We start from the raw sequence: 20,333 nt of genomic DNA, 5'->3' as shown, positions 1-20,333 counted from the left end.
ATGTGTGCAAGAGGAAAAAGCTCTTGCCTGAACTATAAAATGCACAGGAGGTTATGTAGAAAATGTTCTAGACTCGGCCAGATTGCAAGTTTGCATAGCTCTGTCCAATTGCATAAAGAAAAAGAGGAAAGGGCAAAAAAGGTAACACACAGCTATATATAAGCAGACATGCCGCTGATTTATGTAGGTTCTGCACTGTGAAACAGCTGCGTTTTCTAGTGTTATCACATGTAGACACTGGAATCCATGGAACAGTTTGCAGGCTACCAGCAGACACTTAGGCTACATCTACACTTTCAAAAAACTTCAAAATGGCCACGCTAATGGCCAAATGGAAGAATACTAATGAGGTGCTGAAATGAATATTCAGCAGCTCATTAGCATGCTGCCAGCTGTGGTGGTTTGCTCGCTTGCCGCTTGTCTACACAGGGGGGTCCTTCTCGAAAGCACCCTGCCAACATCGAAATCTGCAGTTGTAGCAATAAGGGGATTTCGATGTTGGCAGGGTCCTTTCAAGAAGGATCCCCCCCCCCATGTAGATGAGCTGCAGGTGAGCAAACAGTGGCACTTTCAAAGTGCCACAGCCAGCAGCATGCTAATGAGGTGTTGAATATTCATTTCAGTGCCTCGTTAGTATTCTTCAATTTGGCCATTAGCTTGGCCATTTTGAAGCTTTTTTAAGTGTAGACATGGCCTTAGTGCATGTTTGAGCCAAATTACCCACTCAGCATTGCCTCATTTCAGCTTGGAACTTCTTACTATTTACAGGGAAGGGCTTTTAAATCTGATACCCTGGAATTGTTGTACTGGCACATTAAGGAGGCAGAGCAACACCTTTAGTGCAACGGACTGAACACCTGTTGAGCATCACTGAAAATACAAGGCCCCTTGTTTATGTCGCACAATAAATTCTGCAGTTGGAGGACTCCAGGGGCAGTCCTAGCCAGAAGAAAAATGTGACCACCTCAGGGAATCCAAAGGACAAGGCATTCACTTGTTAAAGCTGGAGCTTTCCTCCTCTGGGACAACCTCAACATTTGTGAGGTGTCTAGTTCACTCTCCAATATTGTGAGAATTATGTCAGCCACATTTCTCCTAGCTAGCCAATTTATTTACAAACCAAGATCAGCATCTCCAGCAGTACATGGCTAAGGGGTAATTCCTGCAGAGATTGGCTCGCTACACACGAGGGCCCAGCTGTATGTCAGCAATGTCTGGAAAAATGGGCTGTGGCTTGGAAAGGAGGAGTCCTACACCTACAGAACGGTACTTACAGCTATGTCCACACTGCAAGCCAAAGTGTGCTTTGCAGCTTATGGAGCCATACTCAAGTTTTCGTCCAGTTAGCCCAGGTCCCCATCACAGAGAAGATGCAGCTGTGTGAGCACGAACACAGGCTGTCCTACCTCCCCTCACTGCTGCTTTTAGACAAATTAGCTAGATGTCGGCTAGCACGGGTCTGGCTACACAAGCTGCAAATCACACTGTCAATTAGTGTGAAACACTGGCTATGGCTACAGTGCCATTCACCTGACTAGTTTCCTGTTGCACTGTTGCTTCTATGTTGGTATCTGATTCAGAAAGATTTTTCTTATCAATTGAGTACAACTGGCAGTGGAGACCAAGCAAGCCAAGGACTAATGCGTTACAGGAAATTCTCTATCCCCTGGTACCAAAAGGTGCGGAGTTATGAGCGAGTTACCACCCTGAGCTTGGGAGCCTGATGATGGGGGAAGGGCAGAGGGCTGTTATGGTGAACTATGAGGGAGAGAGACAGGAAAGGATTTTCAATACAGCTGCTATCTCTGTTTCTGGGTTAATAACTAGAATATTTATTTTAGACACCCAACAAAACAAACTCAGAGACAAAAATACATCTACTGAACACTGACTACTGAGCTGGATGTTCAGCGACCCTGTAAAGAGGATGCACAATAAAGCAGATAGAACCAGCCACTGAATGAAGAATCCCAGGTACCAAAATATGGGTCTACTTTCCAGCTGGGAGCAACCCTCCCAGCCTGGGCAGGTGGACTCAGGCTACAGTGCTATAAATAGCAACGTGGACAACGTGGCGCAGGCTGGAGCTCAGCCTCTCAAGCCCACTAAGTTTTGACAACTTGAGCATGCCCAAACTTAATTGTCGGTAATGCTATTTTTAGCCTCCTGGTTCAAGTCATCACCTGGATTTTCAGGGGAGACCTACCCAAAAAAACCCGCATTCCAGAGAAACTGCACCAAGGAAAGATCTGATTACACTGCAAAGGAAATCTGGACAAACTATTCCTGTTGCAATATTTATTCTTGTATCAACACAATGGTGCTCCACTTCCCAGGGCAATGCTTTCAGATGGCTTAGCTGTGGTGAGCTAGACCAAGTCACAAGGATGGTCTTGGTTTTGTCACCAAAACATGTGAAATAAGGAGCTGTAAAGTCTCCAGAGGACTCTGAAGAGACTGCAAGTGGGAAAAAAAAGAGAATTCAACCAGATACCTACAATTTTTTGGAAATTCTTCATGGAAAAAGGATGACAATTACTCTTAATGACCCGTAACATCAAAAATCAGATCTAGCTTCAAATTTTTAAATGACCCATCTCAAAGTCATGACTTCAGTCATCTTTGGGACTGGCTTTCCATCCCTGTTTCTATTTTCACAAGTGAGAATGGCTGTTCCAAGTCATGTGGCAAACTGAAAAAAAATTAAGTTTTGTTCCAGTCACAATGGGGTTCTCGTTTGAAGAGACAACAGAGAGAACCACCAATCCATAAACACTAGCAGCATTTAAGTTTCATTCTTGTTAAGCACTGAGAACCATTAATACAGAGAAGCCATCACCTTAAGAGATACCTTTAACCATGTACAGTATAGATACACAGTCCTATCTTTTGGGTAGAAACATCCCCTTCCAGCATGAGTTTAGATTAAATTATACTAATCACAACTGTCCTTGTCAGAGCTGATCATCATGTCTTTTCAAAGGCTCTGCCCCAAAAGACTGCCCTCCCTTCATCATTGGTGCTACTTTCATGACAAGTTGTTCCCATGTATTAAAGGAATGACATAGACAGAAATGTCGTCTCCTGAACCCAGTCTGTCATTGGATATTCTCCAGCCCCTGTCCTTCAGCACTCCCCTGGCTCGCATCACCAGGTCCTGAGCGGCTAATGTGTATCTGTGGAGAAGGAGGAACACAGTTACATTGCAGAAATAGAGCATGCAGAGATCACAGCTGTTAGCATTATGAAGAACGTGTTTTCACAGCTCGTAAGATTTTCATTTGAGAGATACAAAGACAAGCTGCCAGATGCCACTAATCAGCACTCAAAGAACCAGTGTTGATTACTAAGAATTATTTATCACTTCTCATCTGAGGATCTCTAAGCAGTTTAGAAATGTTAACGCATATTAGGCCAAGTTATTCACAAATAACTAGTAATTTTTGGTGCCCAACTCAACACACCTTAAGGTTGCCTGAAAGTGCTGGGCATCTCTCAGAAAATCAGTCTTCTGTAAGGGATTGTGTAAAGAACATCCCCACCCTTCCTAAATGACTTCTGAAAAAGCTTGACCTTGTGCATCAAATGCCTCTTTGAAGAAGGTTAAATACTAGCATACCCACATCACAGATTAACATTCTATAGCAAAGGTGAGTTGGCACAGTGAGTTGGTTACATCCAAAATAAAACCCAGGAACTCACTGATCTTTACTTCAATTTATATATTATACCAAAAAGATGACATGTCAAGTTTTCACTGGAACATGATCCTAGTTTTGAAACTATTACAATTATTTTAAAACAGGCAAAATACATAAAGATTATATAATCAAATTAATTAAATTTGTAATCCTACAAGTTCATTGAAGACCATCCCAAACTGAGAAGTCAGGTCCTTACTGTATTGCAAACATTTGCTACTCATTTCACTATGTTACAAAATGGCAAAACAAAGTAGCACTCCATTGTATTTATTGCAGACATCTGCTGTCCTCCAGCTTCATGAAAATGTTGAGAAACAATGGACACTGGTCTGGGGGCCAGAAGCAAGATGGTGGAACATAGCCAAGTTGCATCCTGCTAAACTCTTGTTCTGCATGATTCTCTGGCTCTGACTGAGTTTTGCTAATCTGAGTAACTGAAACATTAGAGAGACAAGATGGGGATGGTACTATCTCTTACCGAATCGTCTTTGTAGGCGAGAGAGACAGACAGAGAGACAGACAAGATTTTGAGCCACACAGACCTCTTTTTTCCATCCCAAAGCGGGAAGAGCTCTGTGGGGCTTGAAAGCTCTCTCTCTCTCCCCCCCCCCTCCCCCCCCACAAAGTAAGTTTCAATAAAAGATAGTGCTCTCTCCCCCCTCCTCCCCAACAAAAGTTGGTCCAATAAAACATATTGCCTCACCCACCTTAAACCCACAATACTCCGAGACAGACATGGCCACACTACCAATGTTTGTAACTGAAATATCAATATCGATATGCCCAGGGAAGCCTGACGTTTTGCATTACAGTAAAACATATTTGCAGGACACAGAGAAATAATCAAAAGAACAAATCCCTGGATGACTAACTTGGGATATTGACAGGACTGATTCTACCTTTCAGTGGTTTGAGCATTGGCCTGCTAAACCCAGGGTTGAGAGTTCAGTCCTTGAGGGGGCCATTTAGAGATCTGGGGCAAACAGATTAACAAAAGGAATGGTGCTTGGTCCTGCCAAGAGGGCAGGGGACTGGACTCGATGTCCTCCCACAGTCCCTTCCAATTCTAAGAGATGTGTATATCTCCAAACCTTGCTGAGGATTATGATAATGATGGCACACAGGAGCATAAGTGAAGGCCACTTCCCTTTGCAAGAGAAAGCAGAGCACTTACATTGTTTCATATACTCAGCCCTCACTTTGAAATGTCAGTTGCTTCTAGATCTTTAGTATGGTTGTTGTTACATCATAATCCCAATGCAATCTTTACCACCAAGAGTATCCCACATAATCCTAGCTGCATTAGCTGGATCCATACTTCCACGACAATGTACATTTTCACCCATCTCAAGGCTATCCCACTGCTGACAGTTACTGTCCTCCCTTGTCCTTTCAATGCCTAGCTGCTTCTGTGGGGAAAGGGGGCAGGACGACGAGCGCATGTGCCTTGGGAATGGGGACGGCTTTTCTACTTTTCTGTGTTTTTCCCATGAAACAAACATTTTTATGAAAAGCGGTGAAATGCTGCGCTGGTCTTTATTATGTTTTATTTGAGACTTTAATAAGGAAAATATCCTTAGGTATCCAGAGACTGTATAATAAAAAGAGCACCAGACACTGACCCAAATATACAGGCAACAGCAACCAAAGACTCTGGCATCCTGGCAAACCCCAAAGATGTCAGGTATGTGGTCACCCCCTCTAACTGCGAGTGATCCCTTCACACAGTAACACAAAACACAAGGCTTCAAACCAGTGCTATGGGCAGCAGGCCAGGGAATGACTTGTGCTAGAACTCCTAAGGACAATACCCAGCACTTCAAATGACCACACATGGCAGGTTGTGCATGACACAAAAGATTGCTTCCAGCTTTGTGTGGTTAGAATAAGCTGAGAATTAATTATTTAACAGAACAAAGCTTCAATCAGTAAAGGACTGTATGCAATTATCTAAAAATGAGTACTCAAACAGTATGCCAATGCTGATCGTTATTACTGTTTTTCATTTCACCACTTTTTGATGTCTCGACCCTCCAGGAAATGCTAAGAGACACTATGAAATGACTCAGCGATTGGAAGGACTTTTTAAAAACACAGTGTAAACTTCACTGCACATTACATGGAGATTGACCCCTTCTTTATATTCTGATTTTTCTCAATGTCAAATGTAAATAGTGGATTAACAGTAGAGAACTACGTGTTTTGGCCACGCACCAAGAAGCTGGTAAGTTTTTCTAGGCCTCACTAGCTTGGACAAGAGATTTATTTTCTGTGATTACAGATAGGCTAAAGGATCATTTTACACGAGTCAAGAGGCAATAAAATAGGCATGAACTCTCTCAGGTGCACACATGCTGCAGTTGCCAACATCTGTTTGAATGCAAAGACTCTGGAAAAATTGGGAAAGGAAATAACAAGAAACACTGACCCGACTGCCCTAATATAAACACCAAATTTCATTTTCTAAAGAAACATGCATTCATTTGCCTCAGCTTCCAAACACCAATGTCAGATGCATAGCTGAAGAAGAAAAATATTCCACATAGCTCACATCAGACATGCAATGAATAAAAACCATTCAAAGAGAGTTGCAGGTGAGAGCATATTTTCAAAGATTTCTCATTTATTGTCAGAATTCAGGAAAAGAAAATGCCAGCAAGCTGGTGAAATGGAAAGTTTGCTTTTCACCTAGTCCTATTTCACAAGGGGGCTTCTTACAACTCAAGAACACAAAAGGAGTCAGTATTGCTTTTAAGCTCTTGTATAAAAGCTGAAGGGCTTTCCTGTTTAAATTGGTGTCCTGGAAAGACAAGAGTACAAAAGCTTTCAATAAGCCAGTGATTCTCACACAGACAGAATATGATACACAGAAGAAAACTAGGGTGTTGAAGCTCAGAAAAGAGGTAGGTAAAGACAGCAGAGAGGTAACACATTCATCTGTCTGTTTAGAGTTGAATTAGTACACTACTTGTCAGCTGGGCACCAGAAAAGATGGGGTGAACTTCCGGCACGTGAAGCTGCATAGCAGCAGCAGTCTTACTGAATGCATTATCTACTAATGTGAACTGTGGGATTCAACTGTCAAGACAGCAGTAGAAGACTGTGGAAGGAGTGTCCACTTCTTCCTGAGGAAGAGCGGAAAGCAACTTTGGTGACTTGAGAGTATATTTTTCCCTCTTGAGGAAGCTTTCAGTGTTGATCAGAGGAGTAATGCAAAGAGAACTGGCTGCTGGGGGAGAAATACACTCCTGGTAGACTCTGTGGCCACTTGAGTAGCTTCCCAGACTCCTACATGGAAAGAAGGCAGAGTGACTTCCCAGAACTTCTTACCTACCCACTTGGTGACTGAAAGAGAGCAGACATGGGGACAAACAGGAGGACAGGTAAGAAGGAAAGATTTCTCAAATAGCAATCAGGAAGCAAAGCCGCGATGCCTAAACTTTAACAGTCTTTCATGAGGAAACAGCATGAGACCAATACACCATCATCGCCTTCATTACTCTTTTCTACCAGTCCCTAGGAATGACTGCACTTTCTGACTTGGTCTGGCAGGCCACCTTCCACTCATCATTCATGCTTCCTTTTAAGGCCTGTTTCTGCCACAGCAACCTACAAGAAATTAGTCAGCTAGGATGTTCATTGTGGATCAATATTAGTCCCCCGACTTTCTTTACTTCATCTTGTTACTGGTTAACTGTCACTGGGAATCCACAAAGCCATCAACCCTCCCTAACTCTTCGGGTTTCGCTGTTTAAGGTCTTGGGGCAAAGATCTTATCTGCTTTGGGGAGATGCAAAGCATCAGCTATAAACAAATAATCATGAAATGGAGTTATACATCTCACACCGTCCTCTGCAGCTTCTGTTTTCCTTCCTTTTTGCCTCGTAAGGGCTTTCCACCATAGTGTTTAAAATGAGTAGCACAGTTGTGTAATTTCACTTTTGCGGCAAGTCAGAGGACAGGAGAATACCAGTGGGTTTATTTACCTACAGGAGGTGCCTCTGTTAGAGCCCAGTGGCATATATCACGATGGGATCAGGATTAAGAGATTGTGCTAGTACACTAATGAACCCTTGGAATAAATTAAAAAGAAAAGAAAAAAAAAAGCCTTCCGATTAAGACACACATCTTGGAAGAAATTTGAGACAATGACCACAATGTGGCAGGGACCACATGAGAATGCAAAACTCCTGCAGTTTGTCTCCTGAGCCAAGAGCACTTACCATGTGATTGCACTGCCACAGGTTTTAGAGAGAAGACAGAATGAAAACCTTAAATCAAAATATACCTGATACACAGGAACGCTTGGATCTGAAATTTATAGTAGACTCCACTTCTGTAATGGGATGAATGAGAATCAGAATCCTGCTTCATTTTAGGAAGAGCACGAATAGGTATTTGCCATTTGGCCCCATCTTTAGGATACAACAAGGAATTATGCAGGTAATAAATAGACTTCTGTATAACAGTCATCCAGAGTTCCACTATTATGGATTAACAAACTAATAAAATCCACAAGGGTTTTTTTTAAATGGATGTCGTCAACTGTCATGCACTGGGGCATAAACCAGCTTCTAATTAATAGGTGTTGGAAACAGTTCTTGAGGACACATGATTCCATAACTGCCTATTCTAGTGTTTCTGCATCTTTCTCTAGAGCTTCTGTTATTAGTTACTGTTGGAAACTGGGCTAGATGGACCACTGATCTATCCCGATATAGAGGTTCTTGTAACAGTGTGGAAGGTATCACAGGATCCACACAACTTCTCCCATGGGTCATTTCCACAATCCCAGTCATTCAAATATTCAAGTTGATGAATTTACCATGACTGTGTTATTAAACTTACCATATGACTTGGAATTTTGCTGGACATTATTTTAAACATATTTGTAAAGTGATCAATACGTAAAATTTTTCTCCTTAACTGACTCCTCCAAAGAATAGGACATTGTTTCATAGTCAGCAGTGCTATAGAATCACAAATCCATTAGCTATACCTCATTTGGACTACTGTGAGGTAATTAGGTAAAATCTTTCACACAGTACTTTAAACCCTTTAAATATTCTTTATAACCAAGCAGCAAGAGCAATTCTGCAAGGTAATTTTCATAAATATCATTGTAAGCCATATAAAAGACTGTTCTAATTATCTCTTGTAAGCTGGCATGCAAAATGCATTGCCACTACTATTTATAAGTCCCTGAATGATCTGGCACAAAATTACTTAAAAGAACAAATTAACATTCACTTCAGATGTCCATTCATAACCCTCCAAGCCAAACAGCAATAAATGTGGCCATTCTGAGAATTAAATAGAGAAAGGCCTGAATCTGGTGTGCATTACACTGGAATAAATCAGAAGTAAACTCATTAAATTGAATGGCATTACACCAGTGTTAGATAGATCAGAATCAGACCTAGAAAATCTGCTTTTTCTCTTAGGATCCCTAATCTTTTGTACACTGTATAACCACCCTTCCCAATTATATCAGCTAACTCACTGGTGACATCTCAAAAGAACCGTCATTCTTAGTGCAAGAAATGTGCCGCAAAGTTACCTCATTACCGCCTTCCAATTTCACCTCAAACCTCTCCTTTACCAGAATAGCTACAGAAAGGCTGACAACCATTAGGCTGTTGGCATGAACAGACTAGTGCCCACCATGCAGACCAATATGGTTGCATGGTTTACTTGTATTCCCATCTGTATCCATCTGTGGTAGCTGGTCTTATGTTTACAGAGTAAACCCTTTGAGATAGGGACTGTCACCTTTTTTGTTCTGATTTTGTACAGCACCTACACAATGGGGAGCTCATCTATGAGTCGGAGCCCTAAGTGCTATGATGATAAAAAAATAAAGTTACAGACTTGTGAATGACTGCGAGGTTATACCTGGTAAATAGTTAGCTGCTAGATAGATAGGCACCATCTACTTATTTGTACCATGGTAGCAAGTCCCCACAGAGGTCAAGACCTTGTTATTTTAGTTGCTGTATGCTCATATAGCAGGAGATGGTCTCTCCCCAGAATCCACTGAAATTGGAACAGATAAAGCAGACAGCAAAGGAGGAATGGAGAATTCTCTCCATTTTACATATGGGGAACAAAGAACACAGATGAAGCAGCTTGTCTGAGCTCTCACAAGAAGTCTATGGCAGAGCCAGAAATTAAATATGATCTCAGTCCTGTAACTTACTCTCCGGACCATGCTTCCTCTCCACTGTTACATTACAATAAGCTATTCATGACCCCGGGTACATGTATGTCCTGGGATAGTTTTGCTGGAGTCATCAACTCAGATATTTAAAAACTGACCTTAGATGTCATCAGGGCTGCCCCCCCCCCCCCCGCGCACACTGACACTGAGCGCAGAAAGTGGGACCCACAAAAACCTTAAAAAACACCTTGCTTCTATAGGCTCGGCTTCAAACAAGCTCCCTAAGGTCACAGATTCCACCACCCAAGTAAGAAAACCCCTCTTTAGAGCCTAGGAAGACACACTTGAGATGTCTGCCTGGGGGGTAACCCCAAGCTCTTAACCCTCCCTTAAGAGAGCTTGAAAACAAAGAGGAAGAAATTAAGCTGAAGTCTGATAGCTGACCATTCAGTCTAAGGCATGCATATTCACAGACCCTTCTCGAGGACAGGGGTGAGCAGACTTTTTATATTGGGGCCCTAGTTTTCATCCCTGAATTAGCAGGACTCCCCCAACTTGAGGGGGGACCACAGGAGAGGGTACATGGGGGACAATCAGCAAGTGAGTGCTGGGGGAGCTCCGAGGGGTGTCCCAAAGGAGGGGGGGACATTCAGGTAGAGAACCCCAGGAGGACATGTAGAGGAATCAAGGCTTGCCCCAAAGGGGGAGGGCCACAAGGAAGGTAGCTTGCAGGGGGAAAGGGCTCTCAGGCAATGTGCAGAGGGACTCCAGGGGCTCAACTGCATTACCACCTCAGCCTTGTAGGTGTTGCTCTTGCTGCTCTACTATCCATGGAACTTGGCACTGCTGTAGAGTGGGGAGATGGGGAACCCAGGCTGTGCCATGTGCAGGCAGGATGGTGCATTCCCACCCAGCAGCAGCACTTGCCCCACACCAGCATCTCAGGATGGGGGTGGGGTGGGGGAAGGTGTCCTGGGTGTCAGCAGGCTATGGGGACCAGACTGGCTGCCTTACCCAGCTGGGAGCTTGCAGGCTGCCCCCATCACCTGGCTCAGGGCTTCATGGAGATACCACCAGACATTCTGATTGGCCCAGAGGGTGCCACGGTGGGCAGGGGGCCTGTCAGATTGGTTATTGCTCTCCTTCAGCAACAATGGAGGCTGCAGGGGGAGGGAGGGAAGGCAGTGGAGGCAGCAGAAGTCACGGGGTGGATGGGGAGAGAGGGAAGTTGATCATGCTGTGCCCCCCGCCCCTACACAATTTCACACCACACCCTACTTTGTGCACTTCTGCTCTAGGACACAGGAATCAAATCACTGCCTTAAAAAGTAATTTATTCACAAAACGAGAGATGGAAAAATACCAAAAAACTAAACATACTTAGTTGCTAGATGTAATAAAAACTCAAAAAAATCCAGTTGCAGCACAGAGAATTACTTCCCTCCGATTCAGTTTAGAAGTTGCAGAGTACAGGAGAAAGAATCAACCATTAACTAGAAAAACTACACAAAAAGTCCCAATAAAAATAACTTGATCACATCTAAAATTAAACATTTCCTTTCTACTTACATATCCATGCCCTGGTTATGATGTGGCCAGGAGATTTACTGGATTAATTCCAGCTGCTTAGGATCAATCATTTCTGTCTGTCTCATCCGCATCCTACACACAAAGATCCCTCAGACTGCAATTGTTCTTTGTTCAAAAGAATTCCTCTTCCTCTACCTGACTCCTGCCCCCCCATAACACAGAGAGTCCTCCAAGGGTTAATCACGTAGCTACATTTGTTCACAACAGGTGTTATATGGGTGATCTCAGTTAAACTGAAATACCTGGATAGTAGTAGGCATCTTTTAGTCTGCATAGACTATGGATCGCACCCTTTATAGTTTCAACTGAGGACTTCATTTACGGCGTCTACTGTGACTATGAAGGTGAGTGACAGTCCTTGCTGCATCTCTTGCAGATGTGGTGGGTGTCTGGCAAGTCCTTAGTGTGCTTTCCATGCGCTCGCTTCTCCTCTGCTAGCTGTCTGATCCTCATCTTGCCCTTCTGAAGGCCCTTGTGTAACCCCTGCCTCCATCTGCTAGTTCTTCCCAGTTGTCCAGCTCGATGTCTACCTCTCCGAGGTCTCTCTTGCAGACATCTTTGTAGTGCAACTGGGGGCGTCCGGGAGGTCTTTTGCCAGAGGCTAGCTCACCATACAGGATGTCTTTTGGAATCCTTCCATCATTCATCCTGTGGACGTGGCCAAGCCAGTGGAGCCGACGCTGCCTGAAGAGGGTGTGCATGGCTGGGATTCCAGCTTGCTCGAGGACGGCGGTGTTGGTCACTCTGTCCTTCCATGATATTCCAAGGATGTGCCTGAGGCAGCGCAAGTGGAAGACATTCAGCCTCTTTTCCTGGCGGGCATACAGGGTCCAAGTCTCACTGCCATAACGGAGGGTGCTGAGGATGCAGGCTCTGTAGACTTGCATTTTGGTGTGAGTGTACCGCTTGTTGTTATTCCACACTCTCTTGCTGAGTCTGGACAGAGTTGTGGCCGCTTTTCCAATCCTCCTATTTAGCTCAGTGTCCAACGACAAGGTGTCAGTGATGGTGGACCCGAGGTAAACGAACTCGTGGACGACCTCTAATGTATAGTTGTCAATGCTGATTGATGGGGATTCAGCAACATCCTGACCAAGTATGTTTGTCTTCTTTACGCTGATGGTAAGCCCAAAGTCCTTGCACGCTTTGGAGAACTGATCCAGCAGTTTTTGAAGCTGGTCTTCTGTGTGAGACACTACAGCAGCATCGTCTGCGAACAGCACGTCTCTGATGAGGACTTCCCGCACCTTAGACTTAGCCTTCAGCCTTGCAAGATTAAACAGTTGCCCATCAGATCTTGTGTGCAGCAAGATGCCCCCTGTTGAAGATCCAAAGGCGTGCTTCAGGAGGAGCGCGAAGAAGATCCCAAACAATGTCAGAGCAAGCACGCATCCTTGTTTGACGCCGAACCTGATTCTGAAAGCATCCGATAATGCGCCGTCATATTGGATGGTTCCTCTCATGTCTTCGTGGAACGACTGGATCATCTTGAGTAACTGTGGAGGACAGCCTATCTTGTGGAGCAGTTTGAACAGACCATCCCTGCTGACCAAGTCAAAGGACTTGGTCAGGTCGATGAAGGCTATGTAGAGTGGCTTCCTCTGCTCCCTGCACTTCTCCTGCAGTTGCCTTAGAGAGAAGATCATGTCAACGGTAGACCTCTCTGCGTGGAATCCGCACTGCAATTCGGGGTACACCCTCTCAGCAATCTTCTGGAGTCTGCCAAGGATGATGCGAGCAAACAGTTAACCAGTGACGCTTAGGAGGGAGATTCCACGGTAGTTGTTGCAGTCGCTTCTGTCTCCTTTGTTCTTATACAACGTTACAATGTTAGCGTCGCGCATATCCTGTGGAACCTCACCCTCTTTCCAGCACAGGCACAGTAGCTCACATAGGGGTTCCAGGACTGTGTCCGCGGCACACTTGATTACCTCTGGTGGTATACCATCCTGGCCAGGGGCCTTTCCTGCTGCAATGCTGTCGATGGCTCTCTTCAGTTCATCCACAGTCGGTTCCTGATCCAGTTCGTCCATTACTGGTAGGAGCTCGACAGCATCAAGGGCTGTGTCAACCACAAACGTTCTTGTGTGAGTACAGCTCGGAGTAGTGCTCAACCCAGCGCTCCATCTGTTTGGCTTTGTCAGCGATGACTTCACCAGATTTGGGTTTCAGAGGTGCCATCTTGTTCTGGGTGGGTCCTAATGCCTTCTTCATACCCTCGTACATTCCTCTGAGATTACCAAAGTCAGCACAGGTCTGGATGCTGCTGCATAGCTGGAACCAGTGGTTGTTGGCACAGCGCCTGGCTGTCTGCTCTACTGTTCTTCTGGCCACTCTAAGTGCTTGCTGGGTACTCTGGCTTGGTGAGCATTTGTACTCCAGGAGTGCAGCGCGCTTCTTTTCAATGACTGGAATCATCTCATTGGAGTTAGCTTCGAACCAGTCGCTTGTGTTTCTAGCTCTTCTTCCAAAACACCGACAAGGCCGTGTTGTAAACTGTATCCCTCAGATGTTGCCATTTGGATGTCACATCGGCGCCCCCGGGGCCGCTGCGCAGATTTTCCTGGAGGGTCTCTCTGAACTTTTCAGCTTTCTCCGAGTTTGCCATCTTTCTGGTGTCAATGCGGGGCCTTCCAGCCGGTTTAGAGCAGTACAGCTTCTTGGGTCTCAGCTTGAGCTTGGAGCAAACTAGCGAGTGATCTGTACCACAGTCACCACTATGATAGCTGCGTGTCAGAAGGACGTTTTTGAGGTTATTACGCCTAGCGCTGACCACATCTAGTTGATGCCAATGCTTCGAGCATGGGTGTCTCCACGACACACTGTGCAGTGGCTTCATTTGGAAGAATGTGTTTGTGATGCAGACTGTGGTACGTGCACAGTTCAAGGAGACGCTGTCCATTGTCATTCATTTTTCCCACACCAAAGTGTCCTAAGCAGGAAGGCCATGAGGCCCAATCAGCTCCAACTCTTGCACTGAAGTCACCCAAGATGTACAGTTGTTCACGAGCAAGTATTTGCGCTACAGCAGCACTAAGCATGTCATAGAACTTGTCTTTTACTTCTGGTGTGGCATACAGGGTTGGAGCATAAGCGCTGATCAGGTGGACTGGACAGGTGCAAGTTTGAAGTGTGATCCGAAGAAGTCGAAGCTTTAAAAATTGTTTGGAGACTCTCTCCAACTCCTTATCAAACAAGTAGATCACCTCAAAGCTCTGTCGGGTATTTTCTGTCCCTTCTTCCCCTGCCATTGCTTAACACCTTGTGGGATTCCTCTGCTTCTGATTCATGTCTAGTTCCTCCTTGTCTTTCCACCACATACCTCACCAGAGCTTAAAGTAGTTCTGGGTCTGCTGCTAATCAGTGATAGGTTTTTATTATTTTGTAACATAAGTGTGGGGAGATCTTGTTTAAATATGAATGACAGACACGCAAAAATTGGGAAAACAAAGGATCAAGAAACTTGTTCCTAAGCTGAATGACGCATAAAGCCCAGATCTTCATCCCACCACCAGGGCATGTTCCTGCACTGTTGCAGGTAGAATCACGTCCTGAAAAGAGGAGAAAACTTGCAGAAAAATTATCTAGGATGGTCAACACAACTCGGTCAACTGTGGAGCACTGCTTCAGACTCCGATATCTATACTTTCTTACCAGCAAGGGACTTCCACTTGGGTTTTCTATGCTTTTTGCCCACCAGGGTCACATCCAGATTATTTTAAGACTTGCAGACAACCTCTACTCCTAAGTGATGTGTGTATCATTACTAGGTAGCCCTAGCTACCCATCTAGAGACAACCGTGCTTCAGATTTTCCAAGAGAAAGTGATTGTGCCTAACAGAGAACAAATGGGGGGACTGTAGAGAGCTACACCTGGAGCTGCAAGTGTTTGTCAGAGTTCAAGGCCAGAAAAGGCCACCAGATCGTCTAGTCTGACCTCCTGCATATCACAGGCATCTAAACGCCACTCAGCCGCCATCACAGCAGGGCCAACATCCAAAATGAGGCCATAGTACAGCAAGGTCACCACATGGGCCAATTCAACATTAGTGAATTCAATTATTCACGAGTGGCTTGTTGTGCCCTGCACTGTGGTCGCTGCACAGTGTGAGGCTCCATAACCACCCATGTGGCACTACTGTTGCTGCCACGTGACGCAAGGCACCATATCCTCCTGTGCGGCACTGGTGTTGCGACGTGAGACACCGTAGCCGCCTGTGTAGCGCTGGTGTTGCCGGCGCAAGGCACTGTTGCCGGCTTATGGCACAAGGTGCCAATGCCACCACGCGGCATGAGGCACTGTAGCTGCCTGTGTGGCGCTGCTGTTGCCACCACATGGTGTGATACACCACAGCTGCCTGCGTGGTGCTCCTGAAGCTGCTGTGAAGTGCCGTAGCCACCTGTGTGGTGCGTCCAGATATTCGTGAAATTCAACAGTTGCAAAGGTTCTCAGCACTGAACCCTCACAAATGTTGTGACCCTACTGTATTACAGCCCTAGGAAGCCTAAACTACGGTGTGCCACAGGCAGAGACGGAGAGGGACTGACGTATACCAGTGCCTGAGGCCCCTGCAATAGCCTTCCCATCTCTTTGAGAACAGGGCAGAAGAAGAGGGGATGGAGTTTTTAAATGAAAGCACCATTTTGTGTTGCCTGTACAGCATATACATATACTGCTTCTGCCTTTTTCTCAGGCAGACTCTATGATGCGATAGCTCTGGTTTACAGCAAAACCTAGTATCCACCTACCTACCCGAGATGAGGGACTAATAAGTCACAGGGAAGTCAAACAGCCCATTCTCTCTCAGTTCTCTGTGATACAAGAAGCTGTGAAGGTCAGAATGTCCCAGCTGCAGCTTCACACTAATCATTTATTCACCTGACAATCCAGCACATGCAGTGAAATGCTATTTTACATTCCATGTTTGTCAGTGTCAGAAAATACTGTTGGCAATTTACTCCAGAATGACTCTCACTTAAAAACCCAAGTGGCTGCCAGATTGCCTTTTGCCTACTGTTATCTTCCCTGTTTTCCTCTCTGCACAGTAGTCCACGGCTGAGCCTAAAAAGAAAATGATTCAGATACAAACACCTTAAACATTTTCAGACTTGTTTTCCTCTTTCCCACTCCAGCTGCTATCAACAGACTAGTGTAAGTAGAGGTCTGTGGATTTACCTTAGCCATAGATTGTCATTTGGGCACTGAAACATCCCTGAATTACGCCCCCCCGCCCCATTTCCCTTGCGTCAACTGGGGAGAAAAGCGTTATTTCAAAAAAAGCCTCTTTTCTGCTGCATTCCAGAGAGTTTTCATACATGGAAAAATGCAACCCAGGAGAAGGGATGGCTCAGAAGAGGGAGGTAGCAGGGCACAGAGACTAGGGCTGCATCTACCCTGTGAGATGAATTCAATATACAATAAAATTGAATACTTAATCTTGATATCATGAATTAAAATAAAGTGTCCACAAAGCTTCTTGACATTGAACCCACCTTTTGTCCGTGTCAAATCTCTGCATCCCCATTGCTCTGTGCAAGTTTGACAGCATGACCAGTGCATTGTGGGTACCTATTCCACAGTGCCTTAGCCCCGGTTGCTTGTGGGTGTTTCATGTTGGAATCCCAGAATTCCAACCACTATCCCATAATTCACTGCATCCGTAACCATCCGAGAAAAGAACTAGAGACTGCGCCATTTCCTGCTGCAGCATTGCAGCGCAAGTATGGATCCACGAACGCTCCAACTCTTGGCTCAGATCATTTCGCAATCACACTGGCTGTCACGCAATTTGCCCTTCAATTCCAAAGCTCGATGGCACTTGTCTCTCCTAGTTCTGCTGTTGCTGCTTCTGCTGATGACAATGAGGATGGTGTTTTGGAACTGCAATTGTGCCAACTGCAGACCAAGAACGCAGATCTGGTGGCTACGATGACTGCATTGATAACAGTTGAGCGGTGTTTTTGGACTTGAGAGAGACCAGCATACACCAGTGGGATCACATCGTTTTGGAGTCCTGGGACGACCAGCAGTGGGTGCAGAACTTTTATATGCCTAAGCCCACTTCTATGGAAGTCTGATGCACTGGTATCCGCCCTGTAGCGCGGCAACACCAAAGCAAGGCAGGCTTTAACAGTACAGAAGTGAGTGGCAACTGCACTGTGGAAGTTTGCAACCCCCAACAGTTACCGATCAGCGGCAAATCAGTTCAGGGTGCACAGATCTACAGTGGCGTCCGTGGTGACAGAGGTGGCCCATGCAATCTGTCAGTATCTCCTCAGGAAGACTGTGACCCTGGGAGATGTACAGGCCACAGTGGATGGCTTTGCTGCCCAGGGCTTTCCTAACTGCAGTGGGGTGATAGATGGCACGCACATCCTCATCATGGCCCTGGGTCACCTGCCACTGGAGTACATCAATCAAAAGAGGTACTTTTCCGTGGTAAAGCAGAAGTTGGTAGATCACAAAGTTTGTTTTGCCGACATCAACGTTGGCTGGTCAGGGAGGGTTCACGACATGCGCATATTCTGAAATTCAGGGCTGTACTGAAAGCTCCCAGATGGGAGTTTTTTCTTTTATCAGAAAAATCAAGATTTGCAACCTGGAGATGCCCATTGTTATATTGGGCGACCCTGCTTACCCTCTGCTTCCCTGCTTGATGAAACCCTACACAGGACCTCCGGACCCCAGCAAGGAAAACTTTAATCACAGATTAAGCAAGTGCAAAATGATTGCGGAATGCGCTTTTGGATGTTTAAAAGCGAGGTTCTGATGTTTATTGACCCATTTGGACATTTCTGAAGCTAATGTCCCCACCGTTACTACAGCGAGTGTTATTTTCCACAACATACATGAATCAAGGCAGGAGAATTTTCCATCTATATGGCATTCTGAAGCAGAGGCAATAGGTAGGGCTTACTTGCAGCTGTCTACACCGCCATCCACCAGTACCCATGCTCAGGCTTCAGCAATAAGGGACTATTTAAAAACAGCTTTATGAATTATCTGTAACACGACACCTATGTATGTCTCTGCCATAATGCCAATAAATCAGCTGTGCCGTAATGAATGAATGCTCTTTTTTGGTGGGACAAGGGAGTTTCACTGCCTCTCCCCCCACCCACCCTATTCACTCAGCCACACATCTGCTGCAGATAAGGGAGTATGGCTGGGCAGGTGTGCCTTCAGCAGCACACTCCCCCCCCACCAGGTTCCCTCGGCTGTGCATCTGCTGCAGACAAGGGAGTATCACTGGGCAGTTGTGCCTTCAGTGGCACTCACCCTCCCCACATCCACCCATTTTGATTTGTGTCCTGCCCCCTCGACTCCTGCTGGAGAAGAAATCACACTGAGCTCAAAGGAATTATTTTATTTTGGGGTTAGGAGATGTTTAAGTGGCTGGGAAAAGAAGCCTTCTCAAGAGTGTCTGAATAGTCTTTTGCAATGGCTCTTGGGGCTGGAGAGGCAGGGTAGCCTTGCCCTCTCTCCCTGTGTGCAGGGACCCCAATGACGGGAGGTGGGCACCCTCTCCTCAAGCGACTTGGTGCAGTGGGTACTACCTGATGCCTTACTGGTTTGGGAGTCCCTCTGAAACTCAAGCAGGGAGTGCAGGATCTCCATCTGCTGAGTAACGGCCATTATGAGCTTTGCAGCAACCTTGGTCTGCTTTGCCATGACCTCAGTATGCTTTGCCGCAACCTCGTTCATTTTGGACATTTGTTGATGCATCAGGCCAAGCATTCTCTCATTGAATTTTACTTGACTCTGACGCCACTGAGCAGCGTCCTTTGTCAAGTTCTTACACTGTGCATGAGTGTCTTGCATGTGCTGCATAATCATATCTTGTTTTGCTTTCCTGCGTTTCCTGTTTTCTTCTGCAACACTGGGCACTGAGTCTGGAAAATGAAGGTCAGAATTAAGAGACAATTGACATAATGTGCTTTGAAGCGCAATGAATGGGTCTTTCTGTGTACTATCACTGGAAGTATATTTTTGAAGGACACATGGGTTATTAAGGATGGGACTAAGTGTGCATTTCACAATAGCTCACTTGCCATCAGTTCTCCAGCACATTGCTTTCTGGACATGGTAAGTTATAAGCAACTGTCCTATTTTGGTGGGAATGGGAAGGTCTGAAAAACAGGGGCAGCCGCCAGGTGTCCTGGCTGTGTGTCCTGTGTCAGTGACAAATGGACGGCTGTGTGTGGGGCTTCAATGCACTATAGAAATAAAGTAAAGAAAAAAAAATACCCAAAGAAAGGCTAGATGAAAAGGGACATAGGAGAGGAAAAGCACAGCAGAGGAATCACCTGCATGGCACCAGGAGGTTCCTGAGAAATGAAAACAAAGGGTGCTTGGTAAGGGACATGGGAGTGGAAACGCCCAGCATACCCCGGCAGCCATGTGGTGTTGGGGGTGGGGGCATGGAAAATGAAAAGAAATGCTGGTTGGAAATGGACATGCGGGGGGAACCACTCCAGAGCCTGCAAACCATGTTGTGGGGCGAAGAACGGAGCGTCCACCAGCTGCTGCAGGCCAAAATAAAGGGTCAGAAAGCATGTTAAAAAAAAAAAAAAAAAGGATGCAAATCCCCATATTTCCACAGGTTGCCAACAACGACATTACCCTCCTAAAACTAACAGATGTGGAGAAAGAACCGCTGCTCCTGCTGTGTGATCAAAAGCCTGGAAAATTTGCTAAAATTCTGTGTGGCGCCATGACACCAGATCGCTATCTGGTTGCCTGGTGTGGCAAGGTGTGTTACTGTAGAAGCCACAACAAGGAAGGCCTGCCCAAGATCCTCGTGAAAAAAAAATGAGTGCCTGGATGATGCCTTCAAGGAGATCTCCAAAAAGGAGGAGCACTCCATCCCAAGAAACAG

General features: G+C 45.5%; 1 protein-coding gene across 1 annotated transcript in view; it reads right to left on the bottom strand.

Annotated features, from left to right (window-relative positions):
* Window positions 1-683: 683 nt before the first annotated feature.
* The window catches only part of PPM1H (protein phosphatase, Mg2+/Mn2+ dependent 1H), a 228,018-nt gene continuing 208,368 nt past the window's right edge, over window positions 684-20,333 (bottom strand). The window contains exon 10 of the mRNA XM_075013741.1: window positions 684-3,176. Within this exon, the coding sequence (XP_074869842.1) occupies window positions 3,029-3,176 (148 nt within the window). The 3' untranslated portion in view covers window positions 684-3,028. The remainder of the gene's footprint in view (window positions 3,177-20,333) is intronic.

Source organism: Carettochelys insculpta, chromosome 1, assembly GCF_033958435.1.
Source record: "Carettochelys insculpta isolate YL-2023 chromosome 1, ASM3395843v1, whole genome shotgun sequence".
Taxonomy (NCBI): Eukaryota; Metazoa; Chordata; order Testudines; family Carettochelyidae; genus Carettochelys; species Carettochelys insculpta.
This window is presented reverse-complemented; position numbering and strand designations above follow the sequence as displayed.